Source organism: Mustela nigripes, chromosome 7 (genome assembly GCF_022355385.1).
Source record: "Mustela nigripes isolate SB6536 chromosome 7, MUSNIG.SB6536, whole genome shotgun sequence".
Taxonomy (NCBI): domain Eukaryota; kingdom Metazoa; phylum Chordata; class Mammalia; order Carnivora; family Mustelidae; genus Mustela; species Mustela nigripes.
The window spans coordinates 19,460,600-19,479,363 of record NC_081563.1 but is presented as its reverse complement, the minus strand read 5'-3'; the positions used below and the strand labels follow the sequence as shown (position 1 = coordinate 19,479,363).

General features: G+C 38.5%; 1 protein-coding gene across 2 annotated transcripts in view; it reads left to right on the top strand.

The window, feature by feature from the left end:
* The window catches only part of ASXL2 (ASXL transcriptional regulator 2), a 136,441-nt gene that overhangs the window by 85,434 nt on the left and 32,243 nt on the right, over positions 1-18,764 (top strand). For both annotated transcript variants that reach the window (XM_059405277.1, XM_059405276.1), the window contains 2 exons: positions 16,102-16,217; positions 18,074-18,203. In XM_059405277.1, the coding sequence (XP_059261260.1) occupies positions 16,102-16,217; positions 18,074-18,203 (246 nt within the window). The remainder of the gene's footprint in view (positions 1-16,101; positions 16,218-18,073; positions 18,204-18,764) is intronic.

The following is an 18,764-nucleotide window of genomic DNA, read 5'->3' as shown; positions in this document are numbered from 1 at the left end:
TTGGTTTGTGTTACAGGTGAGCAGTCTTTGGATATAGAACCTGGAGTTTTATATGTAGGAATACTTGATTCATTAATTTTAAGTGCTTTGGAACTATTGATTTGGTGCTGTATCAGAAAAAACTCTGATTCCTTACCATCCCTGCATTCATATGTGTGATACTCCTGGAGAGAACTGAGATAATTGGTGGCATCGTTTGTGTTCTCTGGTAAAGCTACCACACATACAAATTTGGGCACGTTTTATAATAAAAGGATTTTAGCTGTAAGATCACATTCACTTGGAGAGTAACCCAGATCTCAGATGTTAGGAACAAATAGGATAAAGTCAAGATAAAGCTAGCTCATATGACCAGTATTCTTGAGATAGAGATATGTTTTAGATCAGTGGTGAAAGGAGGTATGGCCTTACATTCCTCAGAGTCCACTAAGGATCTTTGGGAGGGTGGAACCGAAAGTGTTAAGGGCTCTGTCATTCCTGCTTGTACTGAGTTTAAACTTTTTTTTTGAAGATTTCTTTTTATTTGTTTTAGAGAGAGTACAAGCATGAGGGCCAGAGGGATTCCCAAGCAGACTTCATGCTTGGTGTGGAGGCAGTCTCGCAGGGCTTGGTCTCATAACCTTGAGATTACAACCTGAGCCAAACCAAGAGTCAGACACAACCAACTACAGCACCCAGGTGCCCCACCTAGTTTAAATTTTGGAAGTTGGTGATCTAAGATTAGGAACCAAGCCAAATCATCAAGCAGGAGAAACAGTAAGATTCATAATTTCTGGATGTGTCCAAAGACAGGAAAATCAATAACTAAGTGGGCCAGACTAGAAATTTGGGGAACAGAATCATGGTCTCAAAGGTCATTCCTTTTTACTTTTTTTTTTTTTTGAAACATTTTATTTATTTATTTGACAGACAGAAGTCACAAGTAGGCACAGAGGCAGGCAACGAGAGACGGGGAAGTTGGCTTCCCACTGAAAAGAGCCCGGTGTGGGGCTCGATCCCAGGACCCTGGGATCATGACCTGAGCTGAAGACAGAAGCTTTAACCCACTGAGCCACTCAGGTGCCCGTCCTTTTCCACTTTCAATAGCCACATATGTTGCAGTAGCTGTTCTGAGTAGTGGCTGTAACATATTTGTTACAGGGGATGTCTAAGAAATTAAGGTGTATGTATTGTGATATAAGAAGATCCAAGAAATAACAACAGAGTCCCATTGTCAGTAGTTTTAGAGATTTAAATAGCCTAACCTTGTACTATATTTGGCATTGTAACAGAAGATATTTAATAGCAATATGATAGCAAATTCAGAATTGTGGTCCAGATAAAATGTTACTGAACTGCGTTGTTATTCATTCTTCTTCTAGAAATGATCATATTATTGTGTATTTATCTTCAGTTTACATTAAGATGAGATGTTCTGTAAAGCTCTTTTCTGATTATAGGTAGTCTAAACTGAGAGTAGAATGGGCTATAGATGGTGTTTGGAAGATGAAGGTAAGAGGTGTGCATGATGTCATATGGAATTCATGTTTACTCTTTGCTGAGCGACCAACAGTGAAGAATGATTCTGTTTCTCATAGGATGTGCTTCTCTTGTTCACGGGTCATACCACGGCATATGGCATGGATGTGTGAATTTTTAGGTACATATTATATAACCTGTGAATGTTCATGGCCTCTGGTGCAAGTTAACATGCAAAGCTTGTACTTAGTGGTGTTAGCAGCAGTGTGCGACAGAGCATTTCTAAATCAGTTGCATTTATTAATAAAGGTAGAGAAAAGTAATTGTGCCTATTCCTTTGTCTTATTTAGGGCTTTAACTCTCAATCTGACATCACTTTATTTCAAATGCATTGTAAGACAGGAAGAACATTGAGATAGTATCAAAACCCACTTCCTTTTATGTACAAAAATAAAGAGCTCTGACAGCAAAACTGATACTTCTAGTTGAAAATCTATAGAAACTGGCTTGATAATAGGTATACCTTTCAGCCAAATAGGTACGGAGAACAGAACTTTGAAATTCAGTCCAATATTAAAAGTAGTTTATTGATTTCCATGTAAAGTGGAAGAACTTAGAAGTTCATAGTTTTGGTTCCTAATTGTCAGACAGGAAACAATGTTCAGAGAAGAGCTTTATGGAATTCCAAGCCAAGGTAAGGTGGACTAAATCCAGGAAAAAAAAGATTAAAATCAACTTTTTCTGTTGCTTTTTTGGTAGAATCATAGCTAAGCAGAGTCTCTTCCCCAAAATAAAATATAAGTATTGATGCATGAAGCAATGATAGAAGTATTATTTTTATCTTCTGGTAGAGAAAGTTTATTCAATTTTGGCCTGCTTTTAAAGAGTCTTAAGAAACAAGTTAATTATATAAAATACACCTTTTTACTTATAAGGAATTACTAATTCTTTCCAGGGGCATAATCTAACGTTAATTTAATTGCTTGTTCAAAGCTACTTTAAATTAGGAATTTGATAAATACCATGTTTAGAGTTAATTTCCCATACCAAAGACCTGCCTGCCCTGTAATAATCATTTCTATATGTAAGTTTACTGAATGGGGATGATTATGCATAGAAATGTGTCCTTTACTTGGGAGAAAAACTCCTTTGGGCAAAGTTAACTTATGTGGAGAGCGATCTTTGAGAGAGATCTTCTTTTTTTATGTCTTGTGGTTGGTGGCTGAGTAAGAGATTTGAGTTCCGTCATGTATTAAACATGGCTCTATTAGGACTTGGATAGGTAGGATACCCAGAAGCAAGGAAAGGTACCCAGGTATGGCCTCTTCATCTTTGATCAGGGGATTGTTTGAATGTTAATCAGTAGCTGCAGCCTGCCGAGTTTGAGGTAGACTCTCTCTTGGTGTGGGAAGAAGATACTTAAAACCGAAACAGTCTGTTAACTTCTGGAAATGAAATTCCTCAATAGACAGACTATGGTGAAAGTAAAAAATCTCCCTTAGGAGAAGGATTATGGTTTAGGAAGATTATAACAGTTTTGGATACTTTAGTTGTTAATCAGTCTTTCAGCTATTAATCCTTCAACTATAGAAAAATGAGCTTTGGAGCACCTGGGTGGCTCAGTGGGTTAAAGCCTCTGCCTTCAGCTCAGGTCATGATCCCAGGGTCCTGGGATCGAGCCCCACATCGGGCTCTCTGCTTAGCAGGGAGCCTGCTTCCTCCTCTCTCTCTCTCTGCCTGCCTCTCTGCCTACTTGTGATCTCTGTCAAATAAATAAATAAAATTTAAAAAAAAAAAAAGAAAAAAAAATAAAAAGAAAAAAAGAAAAATGAGCTTCAGTTTTGTTGTTACTGCTTCATTATGTCTGATAGTATTTCCAATACTTGAGAAGGGGCCCCTTAGATGTCTTCAGGAAGAAATACAATAGTGATTATTCACTAAAGTCTTTAATTCAAAGGCATCTAATATGGATAGTCTATATCCTTTTGACCTGGTTCAGTATATTACCAATGAAATGGAAAATTCTCAGTGCTGTAATATATCTGAAAAGTAATATCTTCTGAATGTATATATTTTCAGTGGGTAGTAGTAGTTGTCCAGCAACCTGAAACTGCTTCAGTCAACTATGTAAAACTGGCTTTAAGTGCCTCAAGTTCTAGGGGCGTCTGGGTGCCTCAGCTGGTTAAGCGTCCAGCTCTTGATTTTGGCAGGTCTTGATCTTAGAGTCATGAGTTCAAGCCTCAAGTTCTAAAATTTGTTTTAAATAATTTAAATAATAATAATATTTAAATAACAATAATTTTCTGAAAATAAGCTTAAAAACTCACTTCTCTGCTAGGTTGCTGGGGGGTGGGAGTTGATTTTTAAGTCAAATAATAACTGTGAGTCCTTTGATCAGAGTTTGTTAATATTTTTAGAAGTGGCTAATATTTTATGTCTATGTATTTATATGAAAGCAAGCATTTTTGTTTCTAATTAGATACTAAAATGTTCCTAAATAAGGTTTTTTTTTTTAATTAACATATTACTTGCTTTAGGGATACAGGTCTGTGAATCATCACCTGCCACAATTCACAGCGCTCTCCATAGCACATTCTCTCCCCACCCCCCCGCCCCGTGTCCGTCACCCAGACACCCCATTCCTCCCACCCGCCTCCCTTCCAGCAACCCTCAGTTCCCTGAGATTGAGAGTGTCTTATGCCTTATCTCCTTCGCTGGTTTCATCTAGTTTCGTTTTCCCCTCCCTTCCCCTATGCTCCTCTGTCTTTCTCAAATTCCTCATATCGGTGAGGTCATGTGATAGTTGTCTAGTAAGAGAGCTTTTAAGCATTGAGCAGTCCACATTGGAGCACCAGTAGATCAGGATATAATCTTGAGAAGTATTATTTAGGCCATTCATTAGATTACTTACAAAATCAAAGAAATATCTCTATTTAGATTGCTCACCGCACTCATTCCTTCTCTGGTACGTATGTACTGTTTGTCAAGTATTTGGGAAATATAAATAAGGTATGGGCCCTGTCCATATCTAGAAGTACAGAAAAAGAAGCAGACAGTTAGCAAATGGCTTTAATAAGTAACAAGTGTTTATGTATCATGTTATGGCAACATTGGAGTAAGAAGTTGTTAACTTTACCTGGGTTAGTAAGTATTGTGTGAATTACAGGATATTCTAATATACTTTCTTCCATTTGGAGTATAACCTCTAAGGAAGACCGGATGTATCATGGAAAGAAAACATACATAAAGACAAGAAGGTAGAAAGGAAGCCATATGAAGATAAGTTTGGGTGGAGGGGAAAATTCGTGGAAAGAAGTGTAGGGATCAGTCTGTTCATCCTTAATGCTAGTCTCTGTTAGTTATAGGGTATTGCTGTGCATAAAGTGATTTCTTAGGAGAATTAAGAAATGTAGTATGTATAGGTCAGGGAATAGCAACACCACTGACTTCAAGTTTTCATAGCCACATACCAAGAGGAACAAAAAAAAATTTTTAAGATTTTATTTGACAGAGAGAGAGAAAGAATGCACAAGCAGAGGGATCAGCAGGCAGGGAAACAGGTAGGGAGCCTTATACAGAACTCGATCCCAGAACCCTGGGATCGTGCCCTTTGCCTAAGGCAGATGCTTAAACCAGCTGAGCCACCCAGGTGCCCCGAGGAACAAAATTCTTGTTTATAGACCTTTTGCTGTTGGTTTCATCCTCTTGTCCATTTAAGATCTGAGTTACTACACTAGCTTTTCGAAATTTTAATTTCAATTTATTTATTTTTTTCTTTCAAGTTTTCATTTAAATTCCAGTTCATTAAATCCACTAGCTTTGATTTGTTTTTCTACTGATTATTGTTGATTGTGGTGTCTCTCCCAGTTGGATGGGGGCCCCCAAATGTGGGGCAACAATCAAGTGTTAGCTGGTGGCGCTGGTGGCACTGGCAGTCAATTCACCTGAGGCAGAACGAAGGAGCTAGAAGTTTATTGAATACATACCACAAGGGAGAAGCAGGCAAGACAGCAAAACAGAGACTGTCTGCACAAAGTGATAGGTGAAGGCTGTTTTTAAAGGAGAAGAGCTAGGACATATGGGGATATATGGCATCTTCCCCTTTTGTGGTAATTGTGTCTGATTATAAGTCGCCCATTGGTCAGTTAGGGCTTGTGGATATTGGTCAGATTAGGGTCCACTGGGGACCCTTCTGTATTATGCCAGGGGACTGGGAGGAGGGGGCCCTTTTGCCTGGTTCTACATTCCGTTGCTCAAGCCTGTTGCCTAAAAGCAACCTCTACATTTATGTTAGTTCAGTTTATTTCTAATCACTGGTATTTGGGCTAAAAGAGTTCATTTCCATTTCACTCTTGAAAAAATAATTTGTTCTGTGGATTTCCTTGATATAGGATGAGATTAATTGGTGACATTAATTGGTTTTATTTGGAATAAAAACAAACTGATAGTATAGAAGCGTGAGGGATGATTTTTTTCCAAGTGCCACTGTGTAAGATAGGATTATGAACAGTGTTTCAGTCCTTGTGGGACTTTGTGGGCCAACACACTGGTATCCTAGCACTAACCAGTGATCTGTGAAACCCAGGAAACATTGGAATGGAGGGAAAGCAAAAATTTCCCACTGCTTTGTGTTGATTTGAGAGCTAAAGAAATATAATGTGTCTTGCACTGAAATTGAATTTACACTGAAATTAACCTGCAACACACATACTGTCATTGAATAGTCAAGAAATAAATGTCATTTAAAAAAAAAAAAAGATGATAAATAGGTGCTTGATCAAGTTAAAATGCAGCATTAATGTTCATTTTTCAAACAATGTCCTATTCTTAATATCTTTATCCTTTTTAAAATGTAGCTCTAGGAGATCTTAGTTCCTTATTTTGTAACTCTGTAACTCTCTGTAACTCTCCATGCCTTTCCCATACACCTCCTACCCTGCATCCTCCCCTCCCTGGCCAGCTGGTTTATTCCCAGACTTTTCATCACAAAGTATTCTTCTCTTTCCTCCTCTGTCTATTATGGACTGAAACTTAAGTAAAATATAGTAAAAATGGCCCAGCGATGTCAGATTTCTTTGAAAGTACCTAAATGTTTGTTCTCACTTTTTGTATTTATAGTGTAACAGACCGGTGTTTGGACTACATTTGAATAGTAATAGTCTAGCTGGACTACATTTAAACAGCAGTGGTTTTAAATGATTTGTTAGTCTTATAAACTATTGGGAATGCCGTTTTTCTTTAACAAGGAAGGAGGGAAAATCTTGTATTTCTCCTTTAAAGGAAGAACAACATAAAATGATCTTGCCCCCCCTTCTTTGGATTTAGAGTGGAAAATAACTCCACCTTCCTGAGCAAATAATGAACTATAATGATTGTTTACCAGCACTGCAGAGGCATTAGGCCAGCTCTCAGTCACTGCTCATCCTTCCTTAGAAGTAGCTACTGTTGTGGCCCCTGTCAGTATAGATTAGTTTTGCCTATTTAAAACTTTTATTAAATTATATTCAGAGGGGCGCCTGGGTAGCTCAGTGGGTTAAGCCTTTGCCTTCGTCTCAGGTCATGATCTCGGGGTCCTGAGATTGAACCTCGCGTTGGGCTCTCTGCTCAGCAGGGGGCCTGCTTCCCCCCCCCCCCTTCTCTCCGCCTGCCTCTCTGCCTACTTGTGATTTATCTCTCTGTCAAATAAATAAATAAAATTTTTAAATAAAATTCAGAAAAACACACTTTATAAAGCTTGCTGGATTTTCACAGATGGGACAGCACTGAGAACCAGCGTTCAGATCTAAGAACAAAACATTGTCAGTGCTCCAGTAGTCCTCTCTCTGCTCCCTTCTGGTAATAACCATTGCCCCAAGTAACCACTGTAATAATTTCTGTTAGTGTAGATAAGACATGTCTGGGACAGAACCAGAAGCTGTTCTTGAACTTAAATCATGCCTTTGGCGGCGGGGAGGGGGCTGCGCAGTAATGTTTGTAAGTTTTCATCCATGCTTTTGTATATATTCAACAGATTCTTAAAACTGTGTAGTATTCTGTTTTATTAGCTATTTCCCCCAATTGCTCTACTTATCAATTCTACCACTGGTAAACATCAGGTTATTTTTAGTATTTGCCTATTCTATTGTGAATTCTTTTGTATCTCTTTCTTTTGTGTGCTCCTTTCTTTTGGGTATGTACTTGGGAGCAGAATTAACTGTAGTGTGTCCTGCCCATTCTTCAGAGCGGTTGCACCAATTTATACTCCCACCAGTGTGTGAGTTCAGCTCTTTCACACACTCACTTATTGTCGGTCTTTTAAATTTTAGACTTTGGTTAATATGTAATAGTGTTCCATGTGGTTTTAAGTTGTATTTTCATAATGCCAACAGAATTAGAGTCCTCTTCATTATGAATCATTTGAATATCTCTTTATGGGTGCCTTTTCCAGTCTTTTCCATTTTTCGTGGGTCATCTTTTCTTTAATGATTGTAGTTCTTAATATATTGCCTTATTGAATATATATCTTATAAGTAACTACTCCCTCTTTATGGCCCGTCTTTTTTACTCTGTAAAAAGTATCTTTTGAGGCATACAATTTCCCAATTTTTAATATAATCCAGTACATCCTTAAGAAAATTTCCTCTCCCACTGACATGAAAATAGTTTCTTCTGGGCCATAAAACATGCCTTAACAAATTTAAAGGAATGGAAATTATCTAATGTCTGCTCTCAGATCACAGTTAAACTGGAAATCAGTAATAGAAAGATAACTGGAGGGCTCCTGGGTATCTTAGTTGATTGTGTCTGCCTTCCGTTTGGGTTGTGCTTCTGGGGTTCTGGGATGGAGCCCCACGTCAGGCTCCCTACTCAGCGTGGCGTCTGCTGCCCGGTCCCTGGTTTATGTGTGTGCATGCTCTCCTCCTTAATAAATAAATAAAACCTTAAAAAAAAGAAAGATAACTGGAAAATAGCGAAATACATGGAGATTAAGCAACACACTCTGAATAAAAACAAGGGTCAAAGAAGAAGTCTTGAAATTTAAAAATTTTTTTTTTTTTTTTTAAAGATTTTATTTATTTATTTGACAGAGAGAGATCACAAGTAGGCAGAAAGGCAGGCAGAGAGAGAGAGGAGGAGGAAACAGGCTCCCTGCCGAGCAGAGAGCCCGATGTGGGACTCGATCCCAGGACCCTGAGATCATGACCTGAGCCGAAGGCAGCAGCTTAACCCACTGAGCCACCCAGGCGCCCTTAAAATATTTTGAACTGAATGAAAATGAAAACAATGTATCAAAATTTGTGGTATGCAGTGATGAAAGCACTGATTTGCCTTTTTTAAAAAAGGAAAAAGACCTACATACACAAACTCAGGTTGAAGTAAGCCCAAAACAAGAAAACCTTTTTCACAGTACTTTAAGAACTTAGATGAAACACACTTTGAAAACAAAAAAAAAAAAAAAAAAAAGAACTTAGATGAAATGGGATGATTTTGTAGGAAAATAGAATGCATAAAACTTAAACCCAATAGAGATAGAAAATCTAAACAGTAAGTTTTCATACAAAATAGTAATATAGAAGAGCTCCCCTTCAAATGAACACCATACTTAAATGGTTTTCCAGGGAAATTCAACCATATGTGAAATGGGTCTATTTTTCATACCATACTCTAGAATAAATTCCCAAAAAATGAGGGATATAATGTAAAACATGAAACGAAGTACTTAGGGAAAGCATGTGTGAATTCCTTTTAAAACCTGAGAATAATGAAACTTTAAACTGTTTCTGGAAGTGTGTGATTTTATGCCCTGACTCAGCAAACCCACTTCTCAGAATCAATCCACAGACACACCATCAGCAATACAAAATAACATAGCTTAAACTAATGCTTCTCAAACTTGAGCATGCATGAAAATTACATGGAGCTTTTTTTTTTTTTTTTAAGATTTTATTTATATATTTGACAGAGAGAGACAGTAAAAGAGGGAACACAAGCAGGGGGAGTGGGAAAGGGAGGAGGCTTTTTGCTGAGCCGGGAGTCTGATGAACCAAAGGCAGACGCTTAAGGACTGAACCACCCAGGTGCCTCCATGGAGCTTATTTTGACACAGATTCCTGGGCCCTACCTTCAGAGTTTCTGATTCAGTGGACCTGGGCTGGGATCTAGTAATTCCATTTCCAACAGATTTTTAATTTTTAAAGATTTATTTATTTATTATTATTATTTATTTTTTTTTTAAAGATTTTATTTATTTACTTGAGAGAGAGACAGTGAGAGAGAGCATGAACGAGGAGAAGGTCAGAGAGAGAAGCAGGCTCCCCACGGAGCTGGGAGCCCGATGCGGGACTCGATCCCGGGACTCCAGGATCATGACCTGAGCCGAAGGCAGTCGTCCAACCAACTGAGCCACCCAGGCGTCCCATTATTTATTATTTTTTAAAAGATTTTATTTATTTGACAGAGAGAAATCACAAGTAGGCAGAGAGGTAGGCAGAGAGAGGGGGAAGCAGGCTCCCTGCTGAGCAGAGAGCCCAATGTGGGGCTCGATCCCAGGACTCTGAGATCATGACCTGAGCTGAAGGCAGAAGCTTCACTGAGCCACTCAGGCACCCCAAGATTGTATTTATTTGAGAGGGAGAAGTGGGTACAGGGAGAGCGGGAGAGGGAGGAGCAGGCTCCCTGCTGAGCAAGGAGTCCAACGTGAGGCTCTATCCCAGATCCTTGGGATCATGGGCATATGCTTAACTGAGCCACCCAGGTGCCCCTCCAACAGATTTTTTTTTTTTTTAAAGATATTATTTATTTATTTGACAGATCACAAGTAGGCAGAGAGGCAGGCAGAGAGAGAGGGAAGCAGGCTCCCCATGGAGCCGAGAGCCCGACGAGGGGTTCCATCCCAGGACCCTGGGATCACGACTTGAGCCGAAGGCAGAGGCATCAACCCACTGAGCCACCCAGGCGCCCCCAACAGATTTTTTAATACTGATTGTGTTTTTCCTAGTGTAATACCTTAAGAGCCACTGGTTAAGATTGTAGTAATAAGAGCAAAAGTCCAGAAAGAACCAATATACTCATCATTCTGGTTGAAGAAATTATAGTACATCTGCACAGTGGAGTTCTGTGTACCTAGGAAAAGGAATGTGGAAGATCTCTATATTCTGTTCCAGAATGTTCCCAAGGATATATTGAATATATTAAGTTTTTAAAAAATCAATATTCTGGACAGCTTATGATATTTGATTCTTTGCTTAAATGAGCTAAATATCTATACTGTTTTCACCAAAACAAAAACACTAGTTAAAAAACAATGGAAGAAGGGGCGGCGCCTGGATGGCTCAGTGGGTTAGAGCCTCTGCCTTCAGCTTGGGTCATGATCTCAGGGTCCTCGGAAGCCCCACATCAGGCTTTCTGCCCCACACCACCTACTTGTGATCTCTCTCTCTCTCTCTCTCAAATTAATAAATAAATAAAATCTTTTAAAAATATTTTTAAGAAAGCAGTGGAAGGGTATAAATTAATATAAATGACCTCCTAAATGGGAGAATAAAGAGGTATATACAGGGGAGGGAGCTAGACTTACATGGAAGTAAGTTGTTTTATCACTTTACATAATTAAAGTAAGTTTTTAAAATGTACTTTGTAGAAATATGAAACACAACAAGCTCAAGAATATGTCAAATTTGTGGCATAATGATATAAGTATGTTGTTTGGAATATATCTTAGTTACAGGAGACCAAACACCAATAAATCTTAGACTTCATTCAGTTGTCTTATTTTCAGTAATAGGTATGGTTTCTTTGAAATCAGATCTATAGTAGAAATCAAATTGATAATTACAGTAATGTTATCAGGAACCAGGATTATCAAGGAAGAAGAGAAGTGATAGAATAATAGAATCAGAAAAGTTAGGTGCCAGTCCTGTGATCTTTAATTTAGTTTGGTATCCATCCATGAATTTATTTTTCTCTTTCTAAAAGAAAGGCCTTTCTTGTTCCAGCCATTGAAAAGTCCTAGAACCAGCGGTAACCACATAGCAGTGAGCACTCCCTACCATGCACCATGTGGTCTTTTTAACAACATTTCCAATTAAAAGACACCAGGGTCTTTGTAGAAGGGGCTGATCCAAGTTGGGCAAAAAAATATGCAAGGTTGCCTGAGACATTTCTTGTGGCATATAGTGAGGAAGCTGGATACTGCTGAAGCCATGTCACAGAGGTGGTTCACAACTTGAAGGGTCTTCCATAAAACCAAAAGGTTACAGTTTGAGTGCCAAATTCATAATGATTGTTTTTGATTTAAACATTCCAAATACATAAACGTCAGTGGGTTGATGATGACACTTCAAAATCAGTTTTACATACCATTACTTTACTGAGACTGCTGAAACAAATTATCACAAGCCAGGTGCCTTAAAATAAAATAAACAGAAGTTTATTTTCTCCCTTTCTGGAGGCCAGAAATTTGAAATCAGGGTGTCAGCCACACTCCCTATGGAGGCTCTACGGGAGAACTCGGTTTCTTGTATCCTTCAGTTTCTGGTGGTTGCTGACTTCCTTGCCTTGTGGCCGCATCACTGCAATCTCTGCCTGTCTTCACCTTCTTTTCTGTCTGCCCTCTGTGTCATTGGATTTAGGACACTGAGATAATCCAGGATGATCTCAAGATCCTTAACTTAATTACACCTGCCAAGACTCTTTTTCCAAATAGTGTAACATGCACAGATTCTGGGGATTAGGACATAGTTTTTTGGTGGTCACTATTCATCCCATAACAACTACCCATTCATTTTGAAAATATACTGAGTTTGGGATGCCTGGGTGGCTCAGTGGGTTAAGCCGCTGCCTTGGCCCAGGTTATAAGCTCAGGGTCCTGGGATTGAGTCCTGCCTTGGGCTCCTTGCCTGGCAGGGAGTCTGCTTTTCTCTCTGCCTCTGCTTGCCTCTGTGCCTGCTGGTATACTCTCTCCCTCTCCTTCTCTCCGACAAATAAATAAAATCTTAAAAAAAAAAAAAAAAAGGAAAAGAAAATAAACTAAGTTTGAATCTTGGCTGTGCCCCTGTCTGAGTCCTCTGGTAAACTAATTAAATTTCCTGATATGTAAAATTCAGATGATATTACAATATACAAAGAATGTATATATTTGAAATTTAGGTATGAATATATGTCCTTGGTTTGAGCCTGTGTCATGCTCCCTGCTCAGTGGAGAGTCCGCTTCTCCCTCTCCTTTGGTACCCCCTGCTTGTGCTTCTTTTTCTTTCTGTCTCAAATCAATAACTAAAACGTTTAAAAAAAATTAATATATGTCTTTAAAAATCTTTTCATATTTTTATTTGTGTAGAAAAATGTCAGTAAGGATGCTAAGCCAAATATATCATTTAGTTATTTCTGTGGATAGAATTGGAAGAGTTTGGATGAGAATAGAAAGGACTTTTACCCATCTTACTTTTTTTTTTTTTGAAGAGCGCCCTTACTTGGGGCGCCTGAGTGGCTCAGTGGGTTAAAGCCTCTGCCTTCGACTTAGGTCATGATTCCAGGGTCCTGAGATTGAGTCCCGCATCGGGCTCTCTGATCAGCAGGGAGCCTGCTTCCCTTCCTCTCTCTCTGCCTACCTCTCTGCCTACTTTTGATCTCTGTCAAGTGAATAAATAAAATCTTTTAAAAAAAAAAAAAAAAGATCGCCCTTACTTGACAGAGGCACCGTGAGAGAGGGAACACAAGCAGCGTGAATGGGAGAGGGAGAGCCCTGAGCAGGGAGCCAGGGAGTCCTATATGGGACAGGATCTCAGGACCTTGGGGTCATGGCCTTAGCTGAAGGCAGACGCTTGATGACTGAGCTACCCAGGTCCCCCAATTGTACCGTCTTAGAGGGTAGTTCAGTGAAATCCTGTTCAGATGAACCTAGCATGCTATTAGAGGCATACGAGATAGTTACTTTTGGTTGTTCTTCCTAATAAAATTGTGTTTGAAGACAGTGTAGCCACTGGAAGTAATTATGAGACAGAAGTTTCTCACCATGTTTTTAAGCCTTTAATATTTAAAAGTTAGGACAAAGTTTAAGTTTCATAGATGTTACGAGACCTGTACTTGGCATTGAGTTAGTTCTGGGAGATGTTCCTTACTGGTGGGTCCTGAAATTTTCATTTAGTTCAGCTGGCTTGAGATATGTTTATGGTTCTTTTGTTAGAAAGGGCTTTTGCCTTAAGGGGGAACGGTCCAAATAGTTTGCCGAGGTACTTAGAGATAGCTTTATTGTCTACTTTTCAGGCTGCAAAGTGCAATTCTTATATACTTTAAGAGAATTATTTTGTTTGTTTTCTGCTTATTCTCGGGTAGTATTTGAGGCGGGTTAGGAAATGTATATTTTCAGATTTCTGCAAACCATTAAAAAGAAGGAACATAGTCAAATATTAATAGTCTTTATTTTTATTATGTCCCTTTAAGAACATTGGTCAAATCAAAGACAGGAAGTAACAAGTGTTGAGAAGGATTAGAACCCTCCTATATTCCTGTGGAATTGTAAAAATGGTATAGCCATTTTGGAGAACATTTTGACGGTGCCTCAAAAAGTTAAACATAAAGTTGATGTAAGACACCCAGCAGTTCTACTTTTTTTTTTTTTTTAAGATTTTTTTTTTTAATTTATTAATTTGACAGAGAGAAATCACAAATAGACGGAGAGGCAGCCAGAGAGAGAGAGATAGGGAAGCAGGCTCCCTGCTGAGCAGAGAGCCTTATGGGGGACTAGATTCCAGGACCCTGAGATCATGACCTGAGCCGAAGGCAGCGGCTTAACCCACTCAGCCACCCAGGCGCCCCACCCAGCAGTTCTACTTTAAGATCTGAACCCAGAAGAATTGAAAATATATGTCCAACACAAAATCATGCTAATTAGTTTTCTTCATATCATATTTCAGAATGGCCAAAAGGGGGAATAACCCAAGTTGTCCCATCACCTAGTGAATAAACAAAATGCAGCATTCGCATACAGTGGTCTATTGTTCGATGATAAAAAGGAAACATTGATCCATGCTTCAGTATAGATCAAACTTTAAAACCTGCTCAGTGAAAAAAAGCTAGTCACAGAAGAGCTTGTATTGTCTGATTCCATTTATATGAAAGGTCTAAAATAGGCAAATGTATAGGGACTTAAAGTAGATTAGTGATTGCATAGCACTGGGGGCATAATTAGGGAAAAGGGGGGTGATAGCCAACCAGTACAGGATGTTTGTGGGTCGTGGATATTGATTCTGGTGATGGTTGGACAACTTTTAACCAAAGCCATTGAAATTTTACACTTTAGGTGAGTTGTATCTTACATAAATCTTCTATGAGTAAGCCGTTGTTTTTTTAAAATTGGTCAACATAAGTAGACAAAGGATGTGGTTTCTTTTTGCTGCTCAGTTATCTCAGGAATTATCCATCTTTATTTTTGTATTTTGTACAATATATCACACTGAATTTTTTCTTGATGTTGTACTTTATGTCAGTTCTTTCCCATATATAAACCTGATCATAAGGGAGGGAGTGCAAAGGCAGGTATGCCAGGTGTGAGAAGTCACCTTCTTAGTATCGTCTGCTGTTGCATCCTCTTTCAATGTTATCTGCTATGTATTCCTTTCTTAGGACTTAAAAGAATCTGTTGAAAAGCTGTTTTCCCAAACTTGTATAGTCCAGTGAACCATGCTTCTGCATTGTTAAATCAGGTAGCTACCCACCAACACATTTTACATGGTGTCGTTAAACTCTGTAGTTACACCATGAGATGCCATTTTCCTATCCGGGCCTTTCAGTCCAATTACTGTGGAATGGAGAAGGTGTTAGTCTTCCAGAGTCCTCACTGGCAGTAGGGATTACTGTTTTATTATTTCTGTTTTTAAGGGATCTGAATCAGCATTTTATTTGTCACCTCTTACCATGAGTAATGCATTGCTGAACTTTACAGAACATAAAAATCTGATTGCTATTTTAGTATAGTAGGGTATAGGCTCCTGAAGGGAAAACTGTAACTCACATAAGGCTAAGGTTTGGGCAAGCTCTGATGAGGTCTGAGACAAGTAGTGATGAAGGAGAGAGGAATTACACCAGTGCAAATGTGCATTGCTTCCATGAGAGAAGTCCCGAAGCACGCTCTCCCACTGGTGGGCCGGAAACTGTTGGTTTAAGAGATGAAGGAATATTAAGAATTAAAGTTGTAGTATAGTTTTTGAGGTAGAATGGCCTTACTGCCTTCATTTTAAAGATAAGGAAGACCGGGACCCATTCTGTCAGTCCAGGGCTCTTTCACTATATCATGTTGTCTTTAGATGTACGTTAAGAACCTACATACTATCCAGCAAGCTCTAGAATCTTCTCAGGTTTTATCTAACTTGATGACTCATGGTATATTCTGCTTCCTGTTTCAGTCAATCTATTGAAAAATTCAAAGAATGAAAAGTAATGAATACTAACACCCATCCCTTCCCCATCCTATCATCCTTCACTAGAGCTTTCTGAGGAAATAATCTGAAAAGGGAGGCTGTTTGCAGTAGAACTCCAAAAAGAAGATCCTTCCCAAAAGTGTTTGGTCACAGTTCTTAATACAGGTAGCAGCATATGATTGGGGAAGGAATGGTGCTTGATACCAACTGTGATAACCACATTATTTATTGTCATTTTTCTCTCCATCAGTATCGTCTAGACTGTCGCAGCCATCCTCTCCCCAGTCAGGCTGCCCATCACCTACCATTCCAGCAGGTAAAGTCATTTCTCCGTCACAGAAGCACAGCAAGAAGGCACTGAAGCAGGTAATCATGCTAATCTGTGTATATCAAGTCTTATCTCCTACATTATAAATTCATGATTCTAGAAGTCACTGAAAATTTCTTGAAAGGGCATTAGGTCCTTTTAAGGAGAAATTCATGCAGTTTCCCAATTTGGATTTAATAATTTATGTACTTGTGTGTTTTAGGTTTGTGGTAGCTAGTCTTTTTATCGCGTTTTAAAAGCTCTTTATTTGTTCCTAATTTGCTAAGAGGTTTGTGTGCATGTTTGTGGTTTTTAAATTATGAATAGGTGTTGAACTTTTCAGGTTTGTTTCTTCAGCATTTATTGGGATGATCAGGTAGCTTTTCTCTTTAAATTTGCTAATATATCAACTTCCCTGACTAGAATTTTCTACTGTTAACATATACTTAGGTTTCAGGAATAAATTACATGTTTCTTACATATTTTTTAATATGTTATGAATTTTTCTTATTTAAGATTTTTGCTTGGATTTTGCTGTTTTCTTGTATAATACTTGTACAATTTTGGAATCAGGGTGGTTATTAATAAAATAAGTTGGGTAGCTTGCTTATTTTTCTAGATTTTGGAAAACAATTAAGAAGTGTTTTCTTAACATTTCAGTTTCATCTGTTACTCATTTGATTCCTGCTTTTTAAATTAATTTTGGAAAAAAATTTTTCTTAATTTTATATATATCTCTTAGAAAAATAGTCTATTTCGTCTAACTTTAAAAAATGCATAGGGGCACCTGGGTGGCTCAGTTAAAGCCTCTGCCTTTGGCTCAGGTCATGATCCCAGGGTCCTGGGATCGAGCCTCACATCGGGCTTTCTGATTGGCGGGGAGCCTGCTTCCCCCTTTCCTCTGCCTGCCTCTCCCCTCTGCCTGCCTCTCTGCCTACTTGTGATCTCTGTCAAATAAATAAATAAAATCTTTAAAAAAAGAAAAGAACATAGCAGGAAATGAGTATGAAGAGGCAGTGGGAACCGAGTAGCCAGTTACTCCACACTTTTTTTTTCTTCCTTTTTTGCATGATTGTCTTGAAGGTTAAAGCTTAAACTGGCAATTTAGCGAGGTCATAGATTTCCAATCTTTTTCTGAAATGTAGCTTCACTTTCTTAGATTCTGTGTCTTTTTTTTTTTTTAACCCTTGTGTTAAAAAGTTGTCTTTGCATATTTTCATGACTAAACTCTAGGAAGCTGTCTTCTTATTCATTCTGAATAGTTTAGTGTTGTGTTTGATATAAACTAGAAACATTATAGAAATGAAACTATGCTGAAATAGCCAGAAGAAACTATACTATTCCTGGAACTAGTATTTTCTGACTTCTCTTCCCATCTCTTCACTATGTTGCGATAAATTGCTGAGGATTTGGTCATTGGGCCAAATCTTACTGCTCTTACAGGAGATCAGAATCAAGTAATTATTTAACACCTATTGTTCAAGTGGATCATCTCTGAAATAGATGTAAGCTAAATATTTATATTTTTACATAGAGCTAATGGAAGTGGTACTCTTTTTGGTGAAGGGCTTAGAATTTTATTTCCAGAAAAGATTGGAAACCTCTAATTTTTTACACTGCTACAAGTATGGAAAGTCCATGCTTTACTGGTGATTTTAAGTTCTAAAAATGGTTGTGAGTAATTCTCATATTTATACACAAGAGTAATACTGCCAAAAAATATTCCGACTCTTAAATATCATTTTGGACTTGTATTTAATTCGTCTCATTTAGGTTCTTGTTTACTTTGATATCAAGATTTCAGAGAAATTGGATGATCATCATGTTGCTCATCACTTAAACAGCAATCGTTCAATTTCTGTTATTACTAAAAAATGATTTTATTTTATTGCTTCTAATTAGTTTTCTCTTACAGGCTTTGAAACAGCAACAGCAAAAGAAGCAGCAGCAACAGCAATGCAGGCCGAGCATGTCCATCTCCTCCAGCCAGCCTCTCTCTCTGAAGACTGTCAAAGCATCCAATGACTCTGCACCCACCAAACCTGGTAGGCAGACATGGGTGTCTGTCTTTTTCCAGTGTTTCTAAGCTAATTTTCTAATTTGTATACCTTACCATTTGTTTTCAAGTTACTGGGTTTCTTTACGTAGTCTATTATTGCCAGATCATCAATATAAATCCTTTCAGGATACATGGGAAAATTTTATGCAGAATCATCATGCAGTTATGAAAAAATAAATTGGCAAAATAGGCACATTAGAATGAAATCAATGACTGACTTCCAAGATGCGTAACCCACTGATATTGGATGCCTCTAAACAGTGACCTTACAAAGTGATGTTGCCAAGACTAAACCAGACTAAACTCTTCACCAGCTCTCTGCTTTAAAGATAAAAAAACTTTCAGGGCTCCTGGGTGGCTCAGTGGGTTAAAGCCTCTGCCTTCGGTGCAGGTCATGATCCCAGGGTCCTGGGATCGAGCCTTGCATGGGGCTCTCCACTCAGCGGGGAGCCTACTTCTTCTCTCTCTGCCTGCCTCCCTGCCTACTTGTGATATCTATCTATCTCTCTCTCTCTCTCTGTCAAATAAATAAATAAAATCTTGGGTG